This window comes from Ahaetulla prasina, chromosome 1 (genome assembly GCF_028640845.1).
Source record: "Ahaetulla prasina isolate Xishuangbanna chromosome 1, ASM2864084v1, whole genome shotgun sequence".
NCBI classification, from domain to species: Eukaryota; Metazoa; Chordata; class Lepidosauria; order Squamata; family Colubridae; genus Ahaetulla; species Ahaetulla prasina.
Window position 1 is genome coordinate 183,601,786 of NC_080539.1, and position 25,353 is coordinate 183,627,138.

At 36.9% G+C, this 25,353-nt stretch overlaps 2 protein-coding genes across 2 annotated transcripts; one reads left to right on the forward strand and one right to left on the reverse strand.

Annotated features, from left to right (window-relative positions):
• Positions 1–5,063: 5,063 nt before the first annotated feature.
• On the reverse strand, positions 5,064–16,474 carry SPRYD7 (SPRY domain containing 7). Its single transcript, XM_058184550.1, has 6 exons — positions 16,319–16,474; positions 13,572–13,908; positions 11,200–11,316; positions 10,565–10,731; positions 6,579–6,681; positions 5,064–5,860 (listed from the first exon to the last, which is right to left on the reverse strand). The coding sequence occupies exons 2-6, from the start codon at positions 13,696–13,698 to the stop codon at positions 5,763–5,765; spliced, it is 612 nt and encodes a 203-aa protein (XP_058040533.1). The 5' UTR covers positions 13,699–13,908; positions 16,319–16,474; the 3' UTR covers positions 5,064–5,762.
• Positions 16,475–16,581: 107 nt separating this feature from the next.
• Positions 16,582–22,440, forward strand: TRIM13 (tripartite motif containing 13). Its single transcript, XM_058184562.1, has 2 exons — positions 16,582–16,812; positions 18,309–22,440. Exon 2 carries the CDS (start codon positions 18,315–18,317, stop codon positions 19,536–19,538), a length of 1,224 nt encoding a protein of 407 aa, XP_058040545.1. The 5' UTR covers positions 16,582–16,812; positions 18,309–18,314; the 3' UTR covers positions 19,539–22,440.
• Positions 22,441–25,353: the final 2,913 nt, after the last annotated feature.

A 25,353-nucleotide genomic window follows, 5' to 3' on the forward strand; every position in this document is an offset into this window, starting at 1 on the left:
ATGCTGAACTAAAGTCTACAAAAAGGACCCTTGCATAGGTGTTTGGAGACTCAAGATGTTGTAGGATGTAGTGCAGAGCCATATTAACAGCATCATCTGTTGATCTATTTGCTCGGTATGCAAATTGCAAGGGGTCTAACAGCGGATCCGTGATGGTTTTTAAGTAGGAAAACACTAGCCTTTCAAAGGTTTTCATGATTACAGCTGTTAAAGCAACTGGTCTGTAGTCATTCAGTTCCTTGATGGTGGGCTTCTTCTATCAACTGTAGCTACTCTATTTTCAGGAAGGTATTTGAGCAACCAACTGTGATAGTGATATATAGGAATTCTAAAATCTTTTGGATTACATTGATTTTCTAGAGAATAATGATGTTTTCTGGCTAATAGTTACTTTGATTTTATTTATATCCCACCTTTATTATTTTTATAAGTAACTCAATGTGGCAATTTGGGGTTTTCATGAGCTGTCAGCCATAATCATCAAAATTATGACAAATCAAGGCGTGAACTATCTCGCTTTGCATGTAATGAGTCTATCTCATATATTAGTTTCACCTTTTAAGTTGCATTACTGAAATAAATGAACTTTTGCATGATATTCTAATTTTTTGAGTTTCACCTGTACTCCTCCTCCTGTTTTTCTCACAACAACCCTATGAGGTGAATTGGGTTAAGAGTGAGTGACTGGCCCAAAGTCACCTACTTGGCTTTCATGCCTAAAGTGGGACTAGAACTCACAAGCCAGCATTTAATCACGAGACCAGACTGACTCTTCAGAGAAACTAGTAGTTTAACCGATAATTCATTGTCCTCCCTTAACAATTAGCCATTTAATGATTGTTCAAAATTATAACAGATTCCCTCCCCCTCAAGCTCCTTACAACCCAGTTCTGGGATACCAAAGATGGCTGTTCCTCATGGCCACATATTGCATTTTAAGTGCTTGGCAACCAGCTCTTTATGGCTGGTTGCAGTGTTCTGCAGTCATATGACCACAATGTACTTTTTTGAGAGTTTTTAGCCAGTTTCTGGCAAAAAATACTTATAGGAATGGATTTGCTTAAGGACCATGACGTTCACTTAATAATTGCCCCGGACAACATCATAATATTGGACCAGTCACATGAATGCCTTTCAATTTCCACTCCTTCTACAATGAAATTTCAGAGTTCCATTATGCTCACAAGTTGAGGACTATTTATATTATATTGGAATGGCTGTTTAGAGTTAACATGATGTGGTATACAACATCCCAGGATCCATTGTTTCAGAATGAGAAATGATTGTTTCTAATTTGTCTCAATTCTTTAGTCGAGATACAGAATGCAACAAATACTCATATGAGTAGCTTTACTCCAAATCTAGACATGGTTAAGAGCGTATACTTTGGTTTTATGAATACAAATCTTACAATTTAATCTCCTTATTTTCTAATGGGTCTCATAAAAACAAAATGCTGGAATCTACATTTTGAAAGCTTATTTAAAAGAGATGTAACAATTTAATAGAATAACAGAGTTGGAAGGGACCTTGGAGGTCTTCTAGTCCAACCCCCTGCAGAAGCAGGAAGCCCTATACCATTTCAGACAAATGGTTGTCGAATCTCTTCTTAAAACCTTCCAATGTTAGAGCATTCACTACTTCTGGAGGCAAATTGTCCCACTAATTAATTGTTCTAACTGTCAGGAAATTTGTCCTTAGTTCTAGGTTGCTTCTCTCCTTGGTTTAATAGCTAATTATTTTTTTATTTTTTTATTATTTATTTATTTACATTTATATCCCGCCCTTCTCCGAAGACTCAGGGCGGCTTACAGTGTGTAAGGCAATAGTCTCATTCTATTTGTATATTTACAAAGTCAACTTATTGCCCCCCCAACAATCTGAGTCCTCATTTTACCTATCCTTCTACCCAATCCAGGAACTGTAAAACCACTTTTATCAAGATGTTACAGTCCAGATCATGATTTTAATTTGAAGGTTTTGAGGCAGTTCTGCAGACTTTTAAAGCTGATTTTATTAGAGAGTACACAAGCAACAATTTATTTTGAAAACCTACATTCAGAGAATGTGAAGGGTAGTTTGTAAAAACTTTAATATTGACAGATAATATATGAAATATTCAATAAATACACTATTGAAGGTATGGAATAGGTTAAATCCCAAAACATGTTATCACACATCCAGTAATACAGTAGAGGGAGATCTGTTTTGAGGATCACATTCAGATTTATGTACTGTTTGAAGATCATAAGTATTAATATGGTTGAACAAAAAGTAGATTGGAGGCCAGAATATTAAAATGGCAGAATTTAAATTCATATTTAACCTTATAAATAAAATATGCTATCTGCTGTAGCCAAACAGATGCTTTTAGGAGGACTAGGATAAGAGCACGAAATTATCCAGGATGGCATATATTTAAAATTTGGGAATGAATTTTAAATCAAATTCAATTCTAAAAATATTTTAAATTTGTTTATTTTCTCAACTATACCTTTTTCATCTTTTCAAATGCCCTATAATAATCAAACAAGATGTTTATTACACATACTTTAGAATATTCTATATTTAATTTTAAGAGGTTCAAATGGGCAACTGTAGCTACTCTATTTTCAGGAAGGTATTTGAGCAACCAACTGTGATAGTGATATATAGGAATTCTAAAATCTTTTGGATTACATTGATTTTCTAGAGAATAATGATGTTTTCTGGCTAATAGTTACTTTGATTTTATTAGAGAGTACACAAGCAACAATTTATTTTGAAAACCTACATTCAGAGAATGTGAAGGGTAGTTTGTAAAAACTTTAATATTGACAGATAATATATGAAATATTCAATAAATACACTATTGAAGATATGGAATAGGTTAAATCCCAAAACATGTTATCACACATCCAGTAATACAGTAGAGGGAGATCTGTTTTGAGGATCACATTCAGATTTATGTACTGTTTGAAGATCATAAGTATTAATATGGTTGAACAAAAAGTAGATTGGAGGCCAGAATATTAAAATGGCAGAATTTAAATTCATATTTAACCTTATAAATAAAATATGCTATCTGCTGTAGCCAAACAGATGCTTTTAGGAGGACTAGGATAAGAGCACGAAATTATCCAGGATGGCATATATTTAAAATTTGGGAATGAATTTTAAATCAAATTCAATTCTAAAAATATTTTAAATTTGTTTATTTTCTCAACTATACCTTTTTCATCTTTTCAAATGCCCTATAATAATCAAACAAGATGTTTATTACACATACTTTAGAATATTCTATATTTAATTTTAAGAGGTTCAAATGGGCAACTGTAGCTAAAATATACCTAGGAACACATACTGTTTGTTACTATTACCCATTTTATCCCTTGTTGATACACTTCCCAGAAATTTTGGTTACTGTAGTAAATTGGGTTAAAGGCATAACTTTATAGTAGCAGACTGTTTTATACATATCTTTCCAAGTACAGAATTTGGAGTTCCAGAATATTTGCCAATAGCACAAACTGAATTCATATGTATATCTGTAACTAGCTGTTGGAAAAGAATTTCCTACAAGGCTGAAAAAGGACACCTCCCTGAGAAATAATAAAATTAATAGGGAAGTTTTTCTAACAGTATATTATGAAGAATGCACATTCTTTAAATCTCTTAAGATTATAAAGCCTATATAACAAAATAGAGCAAATCACTTTTTTCACTTATTTGCCATGGTATAGTTAAATATACGAAATGTAACAACAGAATCTCATAAAGTTATTTCCACTCTCTCCCATAACAAAATGCAAGGACAGACAAAAGCTTATAATTCTGATATAGCAATTTCCTTACAGCAGGTTGCATTGTTCTGGATGTACAGGAATGCTGTGTGTGTGTGTGTGTGTGTGTGTGTGTGTGTGTGTGTGTGTGTGTGTGTGTTTTCTGAGGTTTTCGCAGGTGTTTGTATGTAGGTCTTTTTCTCCCGCGTAAAATTGGAAGTGTCTTGGTGACGTTTCGACGAAGTCTCATTCGTCATCTTCAGGCTTCAGCTTCGTGCTTCTGGGAGCAAATTAGCTGCAGCCTAATAACCAAAGACCTACATATATATATATATATATATATATATATATATAATAACCAAAGACCTACATATATATATATATATATATATATATATATATATATATATATATATATATATATATATATATATATATATATATATATATATATATATATATATATATATATATATCCTCAGTGCACAAGAAAAGCAATTTAAAATAACCATAACAACAAACAGAAGAGTAGTTTGTACATTTTATATTTTTGGAGAATTCCAAAAATGTAATAAAGAATTAAAAAAATAAAGCTTTATCACAACAAATAACAGGCTTTTCAGTACTACTTCGTTTGTTCCATTGAGAGCTTTCCTATGATAGGTATTAGCAGCCTGGTTTTTAACAGGCAACAATTTATTCTAATTTTAACACAAATGGTTAGAAATAAATGTTAGAACCCCAGTGTTTAAAAAGGATAAGAGGTATCAATATTTTCACTGTTTGTTGTTAACCTCAAAATTATTTTCTCTAATTACTACATATATTAGAGAAACATTGTTGAAAAACTATTAGACTCTGCTATTTTATGGAAATGTGACATTTACAAACAACTTTTACTGTATAGCATATTATACAGCATTCTTAAGAGTCCATGGTCACTAAATACTGTCAGCTGTGTCCCTTTACATCAAATACAAATATTATCATATCACAAACAGTAGATAAATCTAAACCAGCAACATAGTTTCCAGATAAACTGATATTTTCCCAAACATTAAATAGACTGATCAAATACAACATTAGTATTCTGGGAATAATGTGAAGTTTGAAAGAATGGGTTGTAAAAAGTGCTAGTTAATCTGCAGTAGGAGCCTTCAGAAAATCTGCTGTTCAAAGAGTATCTTTTCAAATGCCCTATAATAACCAAAGACCTACATACATACATATATATATATATATATATATATATATATATATATATATATATATATATATATATATATATATATATATATATATATATATATATATATATATATATCCTCAGTGCACAAGAAAAGCAATTTAAAATAACCATAACAACAAACAGAAGAGTAGTTTGTACATTTTATATTTTTGGAGAATTCCAAAAATGTAATAAAGAATTAAAAAAATAAAGCTTTATCACAACAAATAACAGGCTTTTCAGTACTACTTCGTTTGTTCCATTGAGAGCTTTCCTATGATAGGTATTAGCAGCCTGGTTTTTAACAGGCAACAATTTATTCTAATTTTAACACAAATGGTTAGAAATAAATGTTAGAACCCCAGTGTTTAAAAAGGATAAGAGGTATCAATATTTTCACTGTTTGTTGTTAACCTCAAAATTATTTTCTCTAATTACTACATATATTAGAGAAACATTGTTGAAAAACTATTAGACTCTGCTATTTTATGGAAATGTGACATTTACAAACAACTTTTACTGTATAGCATATTATACAGCATTCTTAAGAGTCCATGGTCACTAAATACTGTCAGCTGTGTCCCTTTACATCAAATACAAATATTATCATATCACAAACAGTAGATAAATCTAAACCAGCAACATAGTTTCCAGATAAACTGATATTTTCCCAAACATTAGACTGATCAAATACAACATTAGTATTCTGGGAATAATGTGAAGTTTGAAAGAATGGGTTGTAAAAAGTGCTAGTTAATCTGCAATAGGAGCCTTCAGAAAATCTGCTGTTCAAAGAGTATCTTTTCAAAACCTGCAGGAGGAGCATGACAGAAGTCACTGAACTGACAATCCAAAATGGCACTATCATCAACTGTAAGGAAAAGAAGAAGAAGATATACACATCACATTCAAATGCTCTTTGTTTATTACTGCAAAACTCATTGGGTGTTCATGACATGAAGTGTATTGCAGAGATGTTGCAATTCCTGTTCTCTGGAATGATCTCCACACAGAGATTTGCATGCTTCCCCCCTTTGTGTTATTCAGATTGTTTCCACAAGCCTTGGGGACAGAAGCCCCTTTTATTTTGGTCTGATCTGTTTTGGTTTTGGTTTGTTATCATGTTCTGTTGGTCAGCTATATTCTTTTGTATGTGGTTTTTTCCAGCTTTTAAGCCACAGAGTCATTTGGCAATCTATAATAAATAATCAACTTACTAACCCAGAATTTTTTGTTACATTGCCAGCTATACGTTTTACTTCTTTAGGCTGTTGTGCTGAAATAAGTGACATACAGAAATTTAATAGGTATCTAAGAGGTATTTAATAGAGGTAGCAGTTAACATGTTTTTAATTATTGTGTGTATTTATATTTTATCTGCCTGTTCACCGCCCTGAGTCCTTCGGGAGAAGGGCGGTATACAAATTAAAATATTATTATTATTATTATTATTATTAACATGGAATAGAGAGGTAAAGATGACGATATAGCCCAATTACCAAGTTCAGTTTATGAATGAGTAGGTATCTGAACCCAGGTCAAGTGTAACATTTCATTCACTAAAATAGATTGTGAGAATGTCTCCTTACCATAGACTGCAGGGAAGACTGTTCCTCTGATTCCTGAGGCTGGACAGTGCATATTTTTTCCATTTAAATAAACATTTAGTTCTACATGGTCATATGTAATTCCCTGTAAGACAGATATGAGTTTTATATATAAACTTTCATTCCCCTTTTTGTTTTAATTGAACACACGCACACATTTTATTCTGAACATTTTAGGCTGATATTTAATACATTTTTATTCCATCTTTATTACTTTATAAGTAACTCAGGCCAGTAAATGTACATAATACTCCTTACTCCTCCTTTTTCCCCACAACATGAAATTATTCACTGCCAATTGAAATGCTTTTCTCAGAAAACAATAAAATTACAATTATCACAATATCAAATGTTAAGTATTCAAGAAAGATGAAAAAAATAGAAAAATCTTGCCCTCTACTATAAAGACAAAAGTGACATTAAGAATTGAAGCAAAACGTCACAACTTCAACTCTACTTTGGATTTCTAACACTGCTTCGTGTAAATCACTCTTAGGTGGGGGAAAAATAGGTGACTATAATTCCCTACTTTGGAAATCTGTCCGTTTCCCTACTATAGTCTTTTTATCAGCATTCATATAACCATATCATCTTGAGATTTGTAATTATAAGAACTCTGAAAACTCAGTTAGTTATACCTTAAATTTTAAAATACTTAGTCTGAAAAAAAATACAGAGAAAGAATTTAGCAGGATACAAATTTAGAATGGGAAAAAGGCTTCCAAGAGGAAATAGAATTTTTGAAAGCATAATAGAAGCAAGGATAATGAAACTTTATTTGTGTATTGAAAATCAAATTCAGCCATATATCACTGCTTCTGAGTGTGACAAAGGAAGAACTACCTGTATATTTAAATTGATTAGAATATTAGCAAATTAAATATAGAAAATATTTACAAAAAAAACGGTTGTGTGTGTTTTTTTAAGCAAAAATATATGAGGAAGAACGACGAACAACTTTCGACGGATTGTATTGGCGGTCATTTTGTGGCACGGGACGGCATTCCGGCGAGTTTGGCCGACTATTCTAGGACCTACCTAGTGGCAATGAGGGAGGCGAGGCATTCTTATGCCTCCACCCTCATTGCGTCGGCAGATAACCGCCCGGCCGCCCTGTTTCGGGTGACCCGCTCCCTCCTTCATCAGGAGGTGCGGGATGACCCTTTGCAGGGACGTGCCGAGGAGATTAGTGGTTATCTATACGACAAAATCGCTCAGCTTCGGGATGGTCTGGACCGAAATTGGGATGATCCAAGCGAGGGAGAGGAGGCACGTCTTTTGAGTCTGTTTGGGATGAATTTGACCCCGTGGCTCCCGAGGACGTGGACAGGTTGTTGGGGAGGCTCCACGCCATGACATGTTTACTGGACCCGTGTCCTTCCTGGCTGGTGCTGGCCACTCAGGAGGTGACACGAGGCTGGCTCCAGAGGATTATAAATGCTTCTTTGTTGGAAGGGGTTTTCCCTGCCGCCTTGAAAGAGGCGGTGGTGAGACCCCTCCTCAAGAAGCCCTCTTTGGACCCAGCTATTTTGGGAAATTATCGTCCAGTCTCCAACCTTCGCTTTGTTGCGAAGGTTGTAGAGAGTGCTGTGGCGCGACAGCTACCCCAATACCTGGATGAATCCGTCTATCTAGACCCGTTCCAGTCCGGCTTCCGACCCGGTTACAGCACGGAGACAGCTTTGGTCGCATTGGTGGATGATCTCTGGAGGGCCAGGGACAGGGGTTATTCCTCTGCCCTGGTCCTATTAGACCTCTCAGCGGCTTTTGATACCATCGACCATGGTATCTTGCTGCGCCGGCTGGGGGGATTGGGAGTGGGAGGCACCGTTCATCGGTGGTTCTCCTCCTATCTCTCCGACCGGTCGCAGACGGTGTTGACAGGGGAGCAGAGGTCGACTGTGAGGGGCCTCACTTGTGGGGTGCCGCAGGGGTCAATTCTCTCGCCCCTTCTGTTCAACATCTATATGAAGCCGTTGGGTGAGATCATCAGTGGCTTCGGGGTGAGGTACCATCAGTACGCTGATGACACTCAGCTGTACTTCTCCACCCCAGGCCACCCCAATGAAGTTGTTGAAGTGCTGTCCCGGTGTTTGGAAGCCGTACGGGTCTGGATGGGGAGAAACAGGCTCAAGCTCAATCCCTCCAAGACGGAGTGGCTGTGGATGCCGGCATCTTGATTCAGTCAGCTGCAGCTGCAGCTGACTGTTGGAGGCGAGTTATTGGCCCCAAAGGATAGGGTGCGCAACTTAGGTGTCCTCCTGGATGAGCGGCTGTCGTTTGAAGACCATTTGACGGCCGTCTCCAGGGGGGCCTTCCACCAGGTCCGCCTGGTTCGGCAGTTGCGCCCCTTCCTTGATCGGGATGCCTTGTGCACAGTCAGTCACGCACTCGTTACCTCTCGCTTGGATTATTGTAATGCTCTCTACATGGGGCTCCCCTTGAGGTGCACTCGAAGGCTTCAGTTAGTCCAGAATGCAGCTGCGCGGGTGATAGAGGGAGCTTCGCGTAGCTCCCATGTAACACCACTCCTGCGCAGACTGCACTGGCTACCTGTGGCCTTTCGGGTGCACTTTAAGGTTTTGGTTATGACCTTTAAAGCGCTCCATGGCTTAGGGCCTGGGTACTTACGGGACCTCCTGCTGTTACCACATGCCTCCCACCGACCCGTACGCTCTCACAGAGAGGGACTTCTCAGGGTGCCGTCCGTCAAGCAATGTCGGCTGGCGGCCCCCAGGGGAAGGTCCTTCTCTGTGGGGGCTCCCACACTCTGGAACGAACTTCCCCCGGGTTTATGCCAAATACCTGACCTTCGGACCGTTCGCGAACTGAAGACACATCTTTTCATTCGCGCGGGGCTGGCTTAAATTTTATTGATTTTATAATTTTTATTATTAATTTTAAATGGGGTTTTAGTTTTCTATACATTTTAAATTTTTAGGCTAATTATAATAAGTTTTTTAATCTTGCATTTTATACTGTATATTCTCTTGTCTGTTTTTATTTTGCCTGTACACCGCCCTGAGTCCTTCGGGAGAAGGGCGGTATAAAAATCAAATAAATAAAAAAATAAAAAAATAAACTACTGGTAAGTAGATATGGGTTTTTTTTATTTATTATTGGAATCCACAAGCAGGAAGGACCATAAAATGAGGAAAGTTAATAATAAAATCCTTATTGGATTCTTAGGGTTATGTCCAGAAAGCAACAAAAGTTCTACCTATATTATTGAGATATTTTACAATTTTACCATTTTTAAATCTATTCTAAGAAACTAAACATTAACAATGATACTTCACACAAAAATATTCTACAATTTGGTAGAAAAAATGTTATCTATTGATGAGTATCTATGAAACATGCAATATGAAGGCTATATTTATTTAGGAACAATATAAAAGACAGCATGCCTGATTCACATTATATAATATCCATTAAGCAATACAGAGATTACTCTACTTACAAACTTTTGCCAATATAAACAAACCTGTCTGCAACTCAAATCTAGATGTCAAAAGTCAGGAGGAGGTTATATGTACACTTGGATTTACAAATAAAATGGTCAGCCTCTTGGTACGTAAGCTGTTTGTAAGTAAAGTACTGTATGTAATGTTTAAGCTCTGCTATTAAAATGCTTATGTGAATGCTGTGCTGTATTAAACTGATATTTTTCTACAAATTTTGTCTCTTTTATCTTCTATTAGAATTATATTTCAGTGAAAAGGGAATGACTTCAGTATAAATATGTCTGTTTCAGTACAGATCTATGTTGCCAGCTTTTCAAAGACATGCATGTCAAATTTTTATAAAACTAATGGTAACTTTAACCAAAATAGACATAAAAGAGACATATAAAGGTATATTTTGATACAGAGCAAAATTGCTGGTATGAGATTTCAGCGATAGGTCACATTCTTTTCAGATATTTTGATTCACATAAATGATAGTGAAAAAAAATCGAAACTTACTACAACATCACCCTCCTGTGGCAGACTGTTTGCTGGCAATCTGTTCTTTTCTTCACTGTTGTAGTAAAGAGTTCCATCATTTCTCAGAACTAGACTATTTACATCATTCCCAAGAGGAATTTGGTTCAAGTTGACTTTCTGAGTTGCAACTCCAACACCCCAGATTCCTGAAATCACAGTAGAAGCAAAAAATGGCATAGTCATTAGATAAAAAAACCAGAGAAACTAAGTCCAAGAGTTTTCCTGGGTTTGCCACACTAAGAAACGATTCTAAATTGTCTCCAATTAAGTTAATGAAACTTAGTATTTCATTGCTGTAAGAAAACATTCATAAACGAAAGCTGATAACTATAATGGCTGAAATTTGCATATGCAATTATATAGCTGAACTTTTCCTAACTGAATGATGAAAAACAGCAATAAGTAGATGGATGAAGATATACCTTAATTATGGTTCTAATTATTATGTAAAGATTAGAAATCTTCGAATAGCCATTACAACACTGTTCATAGTATTTATAAAATATATATAAAATTGAATTTCCAAATGACAGTCTATCTGTACAGCCATTAGATATTTTGATTCTATATGAATAATATGAAATGAATTCTTGAAAATGCAGATTTTGACTGACCTGTAGACTGGATTTTAAACTCAAAATAGCTCTTGTTCTGATGCAAAGGAGCATTAGCTAAGCATCCCCCTGTACCACATACTCGTCGTCCATTTTTTACGACGACAACATCTGTTCCTGCAGAATATAAAGCATCAACAAGCAGAAAACATTTTGAACTATGTTGAAGACTTACAATACAATTTTTATGCAGACAGTCAACACTGATTGCAGTTAAATTCATTGTCAAGAAAATGTAACAAAACTTCATTTATTTTTCATCCCTATACATTGTCCCACCTGCCAATTTATTTATTTTTTACAGAAAACTTATAGCACTCTACAGAATGTGTGGTGAGGTAACATTGGAAGGTTCCAAGTGCATGCAGAGTTGGAGGATTTAACCACTTTTCAAGTTGTCCAAGGGAACATAAATACGTTGTTTCGAAAGCAGGCATTCCATTATCAATGCATATATCCCACATAACAAGAGGGTGGGACTGGAACAGAAAAGAGTATGAAAGAGCACATCAGCAGGCTCCCCTCCTATGTCCCACTGATCAGTCAGCTGTTTGTGTTTTTGACACAAAAATTCTAATTTCCCCCCAGTAGTGTATACTAGAATCAATAAGAAAGCAACCATGTGAAACCCATTCTCCTCATGACCAGTGAAATTCATTACATGTTAACTGGACTATAGGTTGTATAATTTATTTTTCTACAGAATGCAAGTAAGTATGACAGAATATGTTTCCAATATACATTTAAAATCAAAGGGTAAAATCTCAAAACTAACAGACCTTTGAAAAAATATTTTTTGCACACAAGAACAATTTAACCAAGAATCAATGCAATTAACTAAAAACGATGCTGGCACATTCTGCAGTAAAATTTTCCAACTATCCTAATCCTTCTGAAAAGGACTTTAAAACATTTTGGTTTCAATATATTTTTGCTTTAGATGGGCAGATACTGCTGGTAAATGGACTTTAAAGGTGACCATCAGCACCTTGAATCACACCTAGAACCCAATAACTTGTGTTATCCAGATAAAACAAAGATAACCCATAATTATTGAAGTCATTATATTCTGAACTAGCTGCGTCTTCTGAGTAGTCCTCAAGGTCAGTCCCATGTAAACAATACAGTCTGTGGGGTAACCAAGGCATTAATGAAAATGAACTGGACCTTCTGTTCCAGGAACAGAAGTAACACCAGATGAACTCTGGCAAAAGCCTTCTTGGCCAAAAATGCCACCTGCTCTAAGCAGCAGCTGTGAGTTCAAGAAAACCTTCAAAATTATGAAAAGAGTTCAGAAGAAAGATGTTCAATCCTATCCAAAATCTAATATGAAATAATCTGGAATCAGTTGGTCTCCAAATCCAAATCCATTCAATCTTGCTGGAATTAAGTCTCAGTCTATTTTTCCCCATCCAGACTTTCACAACTTCTGGGTACTGGAATAGCAGCTCAGCTGCATCTTCTATGTGGCCCAGTTTGAGATACTGTACACAACCTTGTATCACTTGCATACTGATGACTGCAGAGCTCCATTGTTGAGCACCAGAGTGATCTCATGTAGCAATTAATAAGAGGAAAGAAGAGCCCACAAGACAGAAAATCTACCGTGTTCCTATTTTACCCACCAGTTTTCCTTGCTGTAAGTCACTCAACTGTATGTTCTTCAACCTCATAATTTCTGTTCATATTTTCTGCCCATTTTACAATTTTAAGGAACAAATATCAGAACTATAATCAATTTTCTAAGTATTGCTCTTTCACATATTTCTCTAAGGGGATTAAAAGACTGGCAATTTCATTTTGAATCTTATCTTAAAATAAAATGTGAACACCACATATTTAAATAGGGAAGAGGAAGGAGACTTGATGCTGCCTCATATAGATTTTAATTAACAATTTTGTTAATTAGTATTTTGTTTATTCACATTCCTAAGGCTAACTCGTAAACAACTTTAGCTATAGCAGAGTGCATCAATATAATTACAGTACTCCACGATAGGAAAAATGTAACAGATTTGTAGTTTCCTTGGTATAGGTAAGAATGCACTTTGAACTCAGTGGTGAAAAAATATGCAATCCTCCATTTATTAAAACAGTAAATTAAACAGATACTACCACCTTTTACTATTTTTTTTCCTAGCGCAAAACAAACCTTCTTTGACAGGGGGACAGAAGGATGGAGAAATTACACTTTTCAAATTTAAAATTTTATAAACACAGAAACAGAAATCTAAACATATTGTTTCGTTAACAGCAGCACAAGCTCCACGTCGGTTTAGAAACGAGCGGGGCGCGTTACGATTTCTTGAAAGGTGCCGTTTCCAGGGGGATTTATCCCTGCGCGCCAAGCCTGCGACAGAGGCTGCCCTTACCCATCTGTTGCGTGTCCAGCAGCACCGACGGCATCTCCTTGAGAGGGATGTGCCCGGCGCTGCCTTCTCCGCACCAAGCCCAGCGCAGGCAACACCACACCGAGCCCGAGGCCGCCCCTGCCGCCATGGTTGCTTGGCCGCTCTACCTTCAAGAGGAGGCGGCTTCAGCTTTGCTCCACACACTTTCGGTTCCTGGCGGCTGATTGGTGAAGGCCGCCATGTGCGGGGTAGGCGCTCCACGCAAACTCAGCAGGCTGAGTTTCTCCTTTACCAGGAAGGTCCCTCTTCATAGAACGGGCCACACAATTCACAGGCACAGAAGAGACAGCCCCTCCTTCTGAAATGTTACAGAAGCAGCAGAATGTCAACAGGTTGCCTTGTTTTTTAACCAGCGTCTTTTAAAATCGCAATTTAACATTGCGCAATAACCAAGAGTTATTTCTTACAAGGAGCGTATTCCGTGGATACGTTTTTATACAGAATTCTTGACTACCTCCCTTGTAACTTGCAAAAAGCCCCAAACATCTGCTTAAGAAGCCGCTTAAATAGGACACAGAAAAAGAGGTTCCGGGAGACTTGACTGCCTCTTCCTGGGAATCAAACCTAGGAGTCCGGCACTGTCGATGTATAATTTCCACCCCCATCTTGTGTCCAAGGGCAAGGACTTTCTCTATTTCTCTAATAGAGAAAATAGGCTCCTATGGAGCCTTTTCATAGGGTTTTTTCCTTTGGACGACCACCAGGAGGCAGAATGTGCCTACTAGTTCCATCTACATTTGAAACAATCAGATTTATTTATTTATTTATTTATTTAATTTATTTATTTTGTCACAACAATATATGTAACTATCATACAGAAAGGTTATATAGTATATAAAGGTATAAGCATATATATATAGGAAAAAGAAAAGAAAAACAATAGGACAGGAACGGTAGGCACGTTTGTGCGCTTATGCCCTTATGGTCCTCTTAGGAATGGGGTGAGGTCCATAGTAGAAAGTTTTTGGTTAAAGCTTTTAGGATTATGAGAAGAGACCACAGAGTCAGGTAAAGTATTCCAAGCACTGATGATTCTGTTACAGAAGTCATATTTTCTGCAATCTAGATTAAAGCGGTTGACATTAAGTTTAAATCTATTAGTTGCTCTAGTATTATTGCAATTAAAGCTGAAGTAGTCTTTGACAGGAAGGACATTACAATAGATGATTCTGTGAGTTAAACTTAGGTCTTGTTGAAGGCGACGGAGTTCCAAGTTTTCTAACCCTAGGATTTCAAGTCTGGTGGGATAAGGTATTTTATTGTTTTCAGAGGAATGGAAAACTCTTTCTTGTAAAGTATTTCTGGAGACGTTCAATTGTATTGATGTCAGAGATGTGGTGAGGGTTCCAAACAGGCGAACTGTATTCTAGAATTGGTCTAGCAAATGTTTTATATGCTCTGGTTAGTAGTGTGGTGCTTTTGGAAAAGAAGCTACAACTCTTAGAGCTTTTTTTGCTATGTAGTTGCAGTGGGCTTTGGCACTTAGATCATTTGACATGAAAACTCCAAGGTCTTTAACGGGATGGGGGTCGTCTGTAAGGTAATGTCCATCTAGTATGTATTTAGTTTTTGGGTTCTTTTTTCCTATATGTAAGACTGAGCATTTGCTGGTTGAAATTTGGAGCTGCCAAAGTTTAGACCAAGCGGATAGATGATCAAGGTTGTTTTGAATGCTAGAAGTATTGTCTGTGGTGCTAAATAGCTTGACATCATCAGCAAAGAGAACACAATTACTTGAGATGTGGTCACAGAGATTGACATAGATCTTGTTTTCAATATAGCTTCTAACTTATGAACGAGGAAACGGTCCTTGCCTAGAAAATAACCCTTCTCTCGAAGTATTTTTTTTCTCTTGTTCAATCGTGTCCAATTCTCAAAGAATGATTGGACAAGGCCCTGTATTTTTCTTAGCAAAATTTTTCGGAAGTGTTTTTCCCAGTTAAGGTACCATATCCAGTAGCATATTTTAGGAGCTGAACATTAACGATCTGACCCCAAACCCAGGCTTGAAAGGCCCTGAATAATGTTTTTCAAAGTTGCCAACTTTTAAGATGTGGGACTTCATGCTGGCTGGGGAATTCTGGTAGTTGAAGTCCACATGGTTACCAAGTTTGAAAAACACTGGAAGAATTCGTGTTTCTTGTGAAAGCAACCATTATGGATAGGTGGAAGCCGAAGCTTTATTTATTTATTTATTTTGTCACATCATACAAAAAGATTATATAGTATATACACATATAAACATATATAGGAAGAAGAAAAGAAAAACAATAGGACAGGAACGGTATAGGCACGTTTGTGCGCTTATGCACGTCCCTTATGGTCCTCTTAGGAATGGGGTGAGGTCAATAGTAGAAAGTTTTTGGTTAAAGCTTTTAGGATTATGGGAAGAGACCACAGAGTCAGGTAAAGTATTCCAAGCACTGATGATTCTGTTGCAGAAGTCATATTTTCTGCAATGTAGATTAAAGCGGTTTACATTAAATTTAAATCTATTGGTTGCCCTTGTATTATTGCAATTAAAGCTGAAGTAGTCTTTGACAGGAAGGACATTACAATAGATGATTCTGTGAGTTAAACTTAGGTCTTGTCGAAGGCGACGGAGTTCCAAGTTTTCTAAGCCTAGGATTTCAAGCTACTAATTAATCCAGTGCTTCCTTTCTTGCAAATCTCTCCTACTTAACTAATTTTAGGACACGTTCCTCCACCTCCAGTTTCAGCAGAGAAGACGAGGCGAGGAAAAAGCCACTTCAAACGTGATTGGAGGAGAAGCAGAAATCCAAGCTCCGCCCATCTACGTCATGACGTTAAGGTGTAGTCTTAACCACGTGAAAATGGCCTTTCTGGGCAGCTTGCGCGGATGTTATCCGTGACCAAGCGGAAAAGGAGGGAAGCGGAAGTCCCGCCCCACCGGATCTTTGTTTGGTATCTGGAAAGGCGTCCTTCGCGGCAGAACCTGCAAGTCTCGCGTCTCTTCCTAGGACTCGGGGGCGGGGCCAGCTGAAGGCGACCTGCAAGTGAGCTGCCCTTCGACGTGCCGTGTCTCCCTTTTGGACGCTCCCCGTGGAAGGGAAGGAATGAGCCGGGCGGCGGCGGCACTGCTGTTGCTGCTGCTGCTGCCGCAGCTCTGAGACAGGAGCGGCCGCCAGGATGGCTTCCGTTGTTCCCATCGGCTTCACTGTACTGTAAGCGTCTCTCGCAGGTGAGGCTGGAGGCTTCTGCTCCGGTCCCAGCAGCCGGGCAGTGATGGCGTCTGGTTGCGGTGGCGAATTCACACGCGCCTCTGGCTCTGCTTCGCACGGTCCGCTACCCCCACCCCACCAACCACCCAGGCCGGATTCCTAACGCAAAAATTACGCTTTGTCCATTTGTATTTTGACGTCAGGTGCCGCCTTGACAAAAGTGTCGAAGCCCATTTCAGTGTGCTCTGGGTTGCCTCCTGGGGATGGCGCTGCAGTTTTCTTGGCAAGGTGTTTCCAGAAGTGGTTTGCCTTTGCCTCTTTCCTAGGGCTCAGAGCTGCCTTTCAGTCTAAGCCGCTGCCTTAACCATTAGATCAAACTGCCATTCGTCATCCACAAACTAACAGTCCATATATTAGTCTTGTATATTGTGTGAACCAGCCACTGGTTAGCTTTTGTTTTAGTATATTGTGCAAAATCAGAGAATGGGGCCAATTAAGTAACCAAGATGATGTTAACAACACCAAGGTGTTGTGAATATATAGCTTTTTTATTAAAAGTGGTTGAAAATTGCTCTAGAAGGAGTGAAGGCCTCTTCCTTACCTGCTTTGTTATGAGAAAGAGGGGGTTGTGAGAATGCAAATAGGAGAAAATGTAAGAAAATTATAGGTCAGTAGTTCCTAAAGTGGTGTGGGGAGGGGGGGACAAGATCCTTTCAGAGCATCTGAAAAGTCAAAAGTTCAAACTTTCTCAGTTTTAATTTCTAATACAGTAAAAATCAAAAGATGTAATCCACATAAATCAAAGCTCTTTGGGGTCATTTCTAAGAATGTAAGAGATCCCAAACCAAAAATTTGAAAACCACTCTAGGTAAAAGTGGTATCATGGCATGGGGACAGTGCTTGGGAAAGTCTCATATCTTGAGTGAGTAGCATCAGCCTACTCCTCTGAATTACTCTATGGTATTAATGGCGCTGGCAGGAGCTACTGGAATTTTCTGAATCTGTTGTGGTACATGGTTTATCTAGTCAAAGAAGTTAGAGAAAAACCTCAGAAACTGATAATGCCAAAACACTTTCGTATTCTTGGCAAGATAATTACATGTACATACCTATAAAACCATCAGGGCAGAATTCACCGCAAGGAATTGCTGTTCAGACTATGTTATACCTGCAGAGCCCTTGACAGTCCCTTCTCGTGTTACATGTACCTGTATCATTTCACTCCTGCAACTGACATACATCCCAGCACCAATGGTATCAGGCCTTATGGATTGTTACTTATGTTCCTGGTTCATTTTTTTCTTTTATTTGAAGATGGATAACATTTTCCACTTTTCCTTATTCATTTGCAATGTTGAAATTCTTGCCGTTTTATTAATCTGGTAAGAAATAAATTCACCAAACCCTTTATGTTCTTTTGCAAAGTAGTTTTATGTAGAAATGCATGTAAGAAATTTCAGTTTCTTGAGACTGTGATTATAAGTATTAGTTGCTTATATTTTTATCTTTGTTATAGAGAAGAATGGAGCTCCTTGAAGAAGACCTTACATGTCCTATTTGTTGTGGCTTGTTTGATGATCCACGAGCATTACCTTGTTCACATAACTTCTGTAGAAAATGTTTGGAAGGGATCTTAGAGGGAAATACTCGGAATGTGATTTGGAGACCATCACCTTTTAAATGTCCCACATGTCGAAAGGAAACTACAGTAACAGGAGTTAACAATCTCCAAGTTAACTATTCACTAAAAGGCATTGTGGAAAAATATAACAAGATTAAAATATCAACAAAAATGCCTGTCTGTAAAGTGCACAGTGGTCAGCCTCTTAATATTTTTTGCCAGACAGACACACAGCTTATATGTGGCATTTGTGCCACTCGAGGAGATCACATAAAACATCTCTTTTGCTCTATTGAGGATGCTTACTGTCAAGAAAAGCGGGCTTTTGAGACACTGTCCCAAGTGTTTGAAGCATGGCATTGTGGAGATGCACTTTCTCGACTAGGAACATTGGAAACCAGCAAACGAAAAGCTCTCCAGATGTTGACAAAGGATTATGACAGAGTAAAAGATTTTTTTGAGAAATTACAGTATACTTTGGAACAAAAGAAGAATGAGATCCTCTCAGACTTTGAAACCATGAAGCTTGCAGTTATGCAGGCTTATGATCCAGAAATCAACAAACTGAACACTATCATACAAGAACAGCAAACTGTGTTTAATATTGCAGAAACATTTAAGGATGTATCCGAACCCATTTTGTTTTTACAACAGATGCAAGAATTTAGAGAGAAAATCAAAGTGATAAAGGAAACTAGATTGCCTTGTGTTACCGTAGACATCAAATCTACAATTAAGGATGTTGATACTAATCAGTGGGAACAATTTAAGCTAGCAGATGTCGATAAACTTTCACTACCTCAAGAGAAAAGCTCTTTCAGTTGGGTGACAAATTCCTTCCTTTCACCACGTTTTTTTGTAACTGCTTTAATTTGTTTGCTGGTTGTTATTACTCAAATATGTGTTACAGATTTTTGGGGCAAAACTTTTCAATATTGGAAAACTTTTGTTTCTGCATTTGACACAGGTTATCTGACAGACCCAACAGAGATGGCAGATCATGCTATTTTATACTGGGAAAAAGTAGCAGATAGTGCTGCTGTTCTAAGTGAAAAATGTGTAAATTATATCCATGTGTTGTTGAATAATGTTGCCCAATTTGTGTACATGTATAAACTTTTATAAATCTATTCATGTTTAGGAAATATATTTTCAAAATCAGTGAGTTTGGTTTTTTCTTTAAATGTAACATTTTTGATATTTGAAATGGTCTTGATAATTCATGTATTGAACTATTCTGCAACTCATGTTAAAAGCTGACTATCTATTGTTTTCTGAAAGTAAAATTACATGACTTGATTTCTTTTTAGAAAATAATGTGTATAGTGGAACATATAAACTTTTGATTTATAAAATGTTTGTGTTTCAAATTGGAGTATAAGTTGGAAATATGTTTGCATGGAGATATAATACATAAATAATGATTGTATACTACTACCACAAATCCTGGTCCTTCAGAAATATTACAGATTTTGTAATTTGTTATTATATGTGAACATGGGAACTAACAAATTATTAACTTTAGCCTTACACAATGTAAGCCGCCCTGAGTCTTCGGAGAAGGGCGGGATATAAATGTAAAAAAAAATAAAAAATAAGCAACTCAATACAAAATGAAACTGTGGAACATCTTGGGCTTGCAAATCACAAGTCTTTTTTACACCTAACAGTTACAGTAACACAAGCTGTGTAACTTGTCAATGGCCAAATCTATGGAATGTTATACATTCAACAATGTTCATGCTGTTAGGGAGGTATGGGAAAGAGTGTTTCAGGAGGGAATCTTGTAGTCAGATGTGAGTCCTGCACAAATGATAGAAAATTTACTTTGGGTATTATTTACATGATGGATGCATTGAGGTTATAGTGGTCAAGCTTAGCAGGTAGACTAGGCAGGACACATAGCCTGGTATGTTAATTCTACTTCATTGTAAAGCTACATTAGGGGAGTCTTGCGAGTCTAAAAGTATAGTCCTTTTACAGCCTCATAATTTGGGGGGCTGCTCTTCTGAGTCTCTTGTTCCACGCTTACTATACCCTGTGCGCTGTGCTCGCTCTTATTTGACCTTTGCTAGGTAGCATTACTTTGCCCAGTCTCTCAAAGTAATTCCACATACCATCACAACAGTAGAGGTCTTTGCGAACAACTTTAATCAGGACCAACAACTCTGCCTTTAAGTAAATTCATTAAATGAGAAATCGCAACTGTTCTTTTCAGCTGGAAGGAGAGAAGACTACAGGTAGTCCCAAAATCTTCATAATCGTGATCACAATCTGGACACTTGTGAAGTGGCTCATCTGATGGTTGCAGCATCTCATGTTTGCATTTTGCAACCTTACCTCCCAGCTTCCCACAATGGAGAAGCCAGCGGGGAAAGTCGCAAGTTGCTCAGTTAAGTCTACTCACTTGCGCACCCTCCCCCAGCCCCTCTGCATTCAGCTCTGCCACCTACACACCCTTCCAAACTCTTGATGCGCTCATGCAGCATATTCCCACCCCCACCCTCCCTTAATTCCCCTCTCTTACCCAGCAGGAGCCACTTACCTTCCTGGAGACCTGGTTGCAGAGTGCCTGGGACTTGTGACTTCCTGCTGGCTTCCCTGTTTTGTATTTTGAAAGCTGGCAGGAAGTTACAAGGAGGTGTTTGCTTAATGATTCTTCATTTAACAATAGCAATAGGGACTGCAGATATTGCCATCACTAAGCAATGCAGTCATGTGGCACGTTTTACAAATGAACTTAAAAATGGAACTCAATTGCCATCATAACTCTAGGACTACCTGTAATTGGCTTTTGTTTGCTTTCAAGGGTTAGTGTCTTATGCAGATGGAAACCTATGATCATAGTGACAGGAGTCATAGGCAAACTATAGAAATGGCTTACAGTATTCTTTGAAAATTCCTCTTCAGTTTCTCCAATGGGGGAAGGGGAGAAATTATTTTTTAAAGCATTGTCATAACTTTGAATAGTCGCTGATTGAATAGTCCATAAGGACGATCTATATAAAATGTGTACAAAAGCTAATGATCATGCTTCAAAGCAGGACTTGAGAGGTAGATAGCTAGAGATGGGTTATAAATCATCCATCGTCATGGAAAAAGCAAAGCTTAATGCATTTCAACAGGATTATGACTTATTCGAAGAAAAAAATTCCTAAGATCTGTGCTGTGCTGGATCTAGGGGATTTTATTAAGGACAAGGGTGGCCAACTAAGTCTGAGAATTTAAGAGGAGTAGGGAAAGAAAATCTAAAACATTCTCCCCAGAATCAGTAGGCAATAAAATGTTAACCAGTGCCTTCGCATAATTTAACATATTTTTCATTTATAATGAAGATTGGTACCACTATGATGTAGCTGAAGGAGAACAAAATATGTTTCTTTGCTTTTTAAAAAATAGTTTTTTAATGTGTTTGCAGTCTGGATACTTTATGCAGGTGGCATACATACATATACAAATGAGGATAAGTACTACCACTTCATATATACTATGATATCCAGGCTAGTGGTGAGTTAAAAATTCAGTCAATCAGAATAGAGCTGGAAGGTACCTTGGAGGTTTTCTACTCCAACCTCCTGCTCAAGCAGATAAGTGGTTGTCCAGTCTTTTCTTAAAAACCTCCAGTGATGAAGCATCTCCGACTTCTGAAGGCAAGCTGTTCCACTGGTTAATTGACCTCACTATTAGGAAGTTTCTCCTTAATTCCAAGTTGCTTCTCTCCTTGATTAGTTTCCATCCATTGTTTCTGGTTCTGCCTTCTGGTGCTTTGGAAAATAAGTTGACCCTTTCCTCTTTATGGCAGCCTCTCAAATACTGGAATACTGCTATCATGTCCCCCCTAGTCTTTATCTCTAGGCTAGCCAAACCCAATTCCTGTAACCGTTTTTCATGTTTTTGCCTCCAAGCCTTTAATCATATTCGTTGCTCTTCTTTACATTTTTTCCAAAGTCTCAACATCTTTTTTTTTTTTTTATTGAAAGAGTTTTAAAAAAACAAAAACATTTTTCCCCCTTTTTCCCCCTCCCTCCCAAAAAAACAACAACAACACACACCCCTCCCTCCCCCACCCCCCCGGCTTCCCGGGTCAATCACAAGGTAAAGTTATACATAAACCAAACATAGAATAAAATTTTCCCTTCCAATCCAAATAACCACATCCAAAGCTTTTCATCTCCCAACCCCCTCCCCATTACATAAAATAACTTTCTAATTATTCAAAGGCAATCTGATATTTCTTAATCTGATATCTGTTTTGTAGATAATCAATCCATTTTTCCATTCAATTAAATATCTTTCCTGCGTATTGTCTTTTAAAACGCTGAGATTTTAGCCATCTCAGCCAAATTAATAACTTTCAATATCCATTCTTCTATTGTAGGTATCTCTTCTTCTTCCAGTATTGTCCAATCAACAGTCTTGCTGCTGTTATTAAGTTCAAAATCAATTTAGTCTCAATCCCTGTACAATCCATTATAATTCCCAAAAGGAAAAATTGTGGCAGGAACTTTATCTTCTTCTTCAGTACATTTTGAATAATCCACCAAATTCTTATCCAAAAGACCTTAATTTTCTTGCAAGTCCACCAAATATGAAAATATGTAGCATCATCACAATCACACCTCCAACATTTCGCTTGGATATTAGGATACATACATGATAATTTTTTGGGATCTAAATGCCATCTATAAAACATCTTATAAAAATTTTCCTTAAATTCTGTGCTTGTGTAAACTTAACATTTCTAACCCAGATTTTCTCCCATGTTTCCAACATTATTGGTTCCTGAATATTCTGTGCCCATTTTATCATACAATCCTTTACCAAATCCTTTTCCGAATCTATTTCAAGCAACACATTATACAATCTCTTTATATGCTCCTGGGTCTGATTTCTAATTTGCTTTATTAAATTTTCCTCCCTTTGCATTATACCAAATTTTTGATCTTCTTTCCATCTAGCACTTATTTGCCCATATTGAAACCAAGTATAATTCCTCCCTTCTTCATTTTAATACCTGTAATGATTTTAATTGCAATCTACCTCCTTCAGCATACAAAAGTTCTTTATATGTAATCATTTCCTGTTTCTGTTCTATATTTATATTCTCTATTGCATGTCTAGGGCTCGCCCATATAGGAATCTTGTAATCTAATTTATAGGAATATTTATTCCAGACCATAAAGAGCACTTCTCAACACATGATTCTTAAAAGCCCTATCCACTTTTTTCCATAAAATAAGTACGCATGCCATCCATATAACAAGTCATAACCTTCTATATTCAAAATTCTTTCCTCTGTTAAGTTAAACCAGTCACTTATTACTGAAAGGGTTACTGCTTCATAATATAGTTTAAAGTTAGGCATTCTTTAACCACCTCTTTCTCGTGAATCCTGTATTATTTTCATTTTTACCTCGCCTTTTTACCCTGCCATATAAATTTATTAATCCCACTCTGCCAATCTTCCAAATTTTTATCCTTTTTAATTATAGGTATCATCTGGAACAGAAACAAAAATCTAGGTAACACATTCATTTTAATAGCCGCAATCCTTCCCAATAGGGATAACTGCAATTTCTTCCAGCCATTCATATCATTCTGAACTTTTTGCCATAGCAAGTCATAATTATTCTTATAAAGTTTCTTGTTCGATGAGCTAATATAGACCCCTAAATATTTAACCTTTTTTACTACCTCAAATCCTGTCATTTCCTCTAGTTTTTGTTTCTGTTGTATAGACATATTTTTAATTATCACTTTTGTTTTTTTCTGATTTATTTTAAATCCTGATACCTTTCCATATTTATCAATTACTTCCAACAAAAATCTACTTGAATTTATAGGATTTGTTAACGTAACCACTACATCATCTGCAAAAGCTCTAACTTTGTACTCATATTGTCTAATCTTAATTCCTCTATTTTCATTAATTTCGTATTTTATCTAATAATGGTTCCAGAGTCAAAACAAACAATAATGGTGATAAGGGACATCCCTGTCTTGTTCCTTTCGCAATCTTAATAACTTCTGTCAAACTACCATTTACTATAATCTGTGCTGTTTGCTCTCCATAAATCGCTTTAATTATTCTAATAAAACAGTCTCCAAATTGCATTTTCTATTAATTTAAATAAAAATCCCAATGCAATCGATCAAAGGCTTTCTCTGCATCCAAAAAATAAGTGCCGCTGAAGTATTCTTCTTTCCAAATATTCCAATATATTAATAATCTGTCTAACATTATTCCTCATCTGCCTCCCTTTTATAAAACCAGATTGATCAGTATGAATTCTTTGTTGTAAAACTAACATTAATCTATTTGCTATTATTTTTACAAAATCTTATAATCATTATTTAAAAGTGAAATCGGCCTATAGTTACCAGGTTTAGAGCAGTCTTGCTCCTCTTTGGTATCAGTGAAATAAAAGATGTTTTCCATGACGGGGTATTCCCACCCTAATTGTATCTGATTAAATAATTCTTTAAGTGGGCCTAATATTTCATCCTGTGTTTTTATAATAAGTTGCTGTAAGACCATCTGTACCAGGGTTTTCCCATTTTAATTGTTTAATTGCCTCCACTATTTCTCCAGTAGCTATCGGCCGGTTCAGCTCCTCCTCTGTTCTAATGTTAGAATATTCACCTTATAATCTTTCAAATAATCATAAATGTCCCTATCCAATATTTTGTCTTTTTGCATATAGTGCAGTATAAAATTCTGAGAATGCCTTTTAATTTTATCCTGTTGGTATATCTCTTTACCTTTATATTCTATTTTTTGTATGACACGTGCTTTCTGTTTCTTCCTTAAATTATATGCCAACCATCTCCCAGGTTTATTTGCATTACAAAAGGTATTATGTTTAGCATATTGTATATTCATACACCTGGTCTGCCATTAACATATTAAATTGACTCTGTAATATTTTTATAGCCTCTT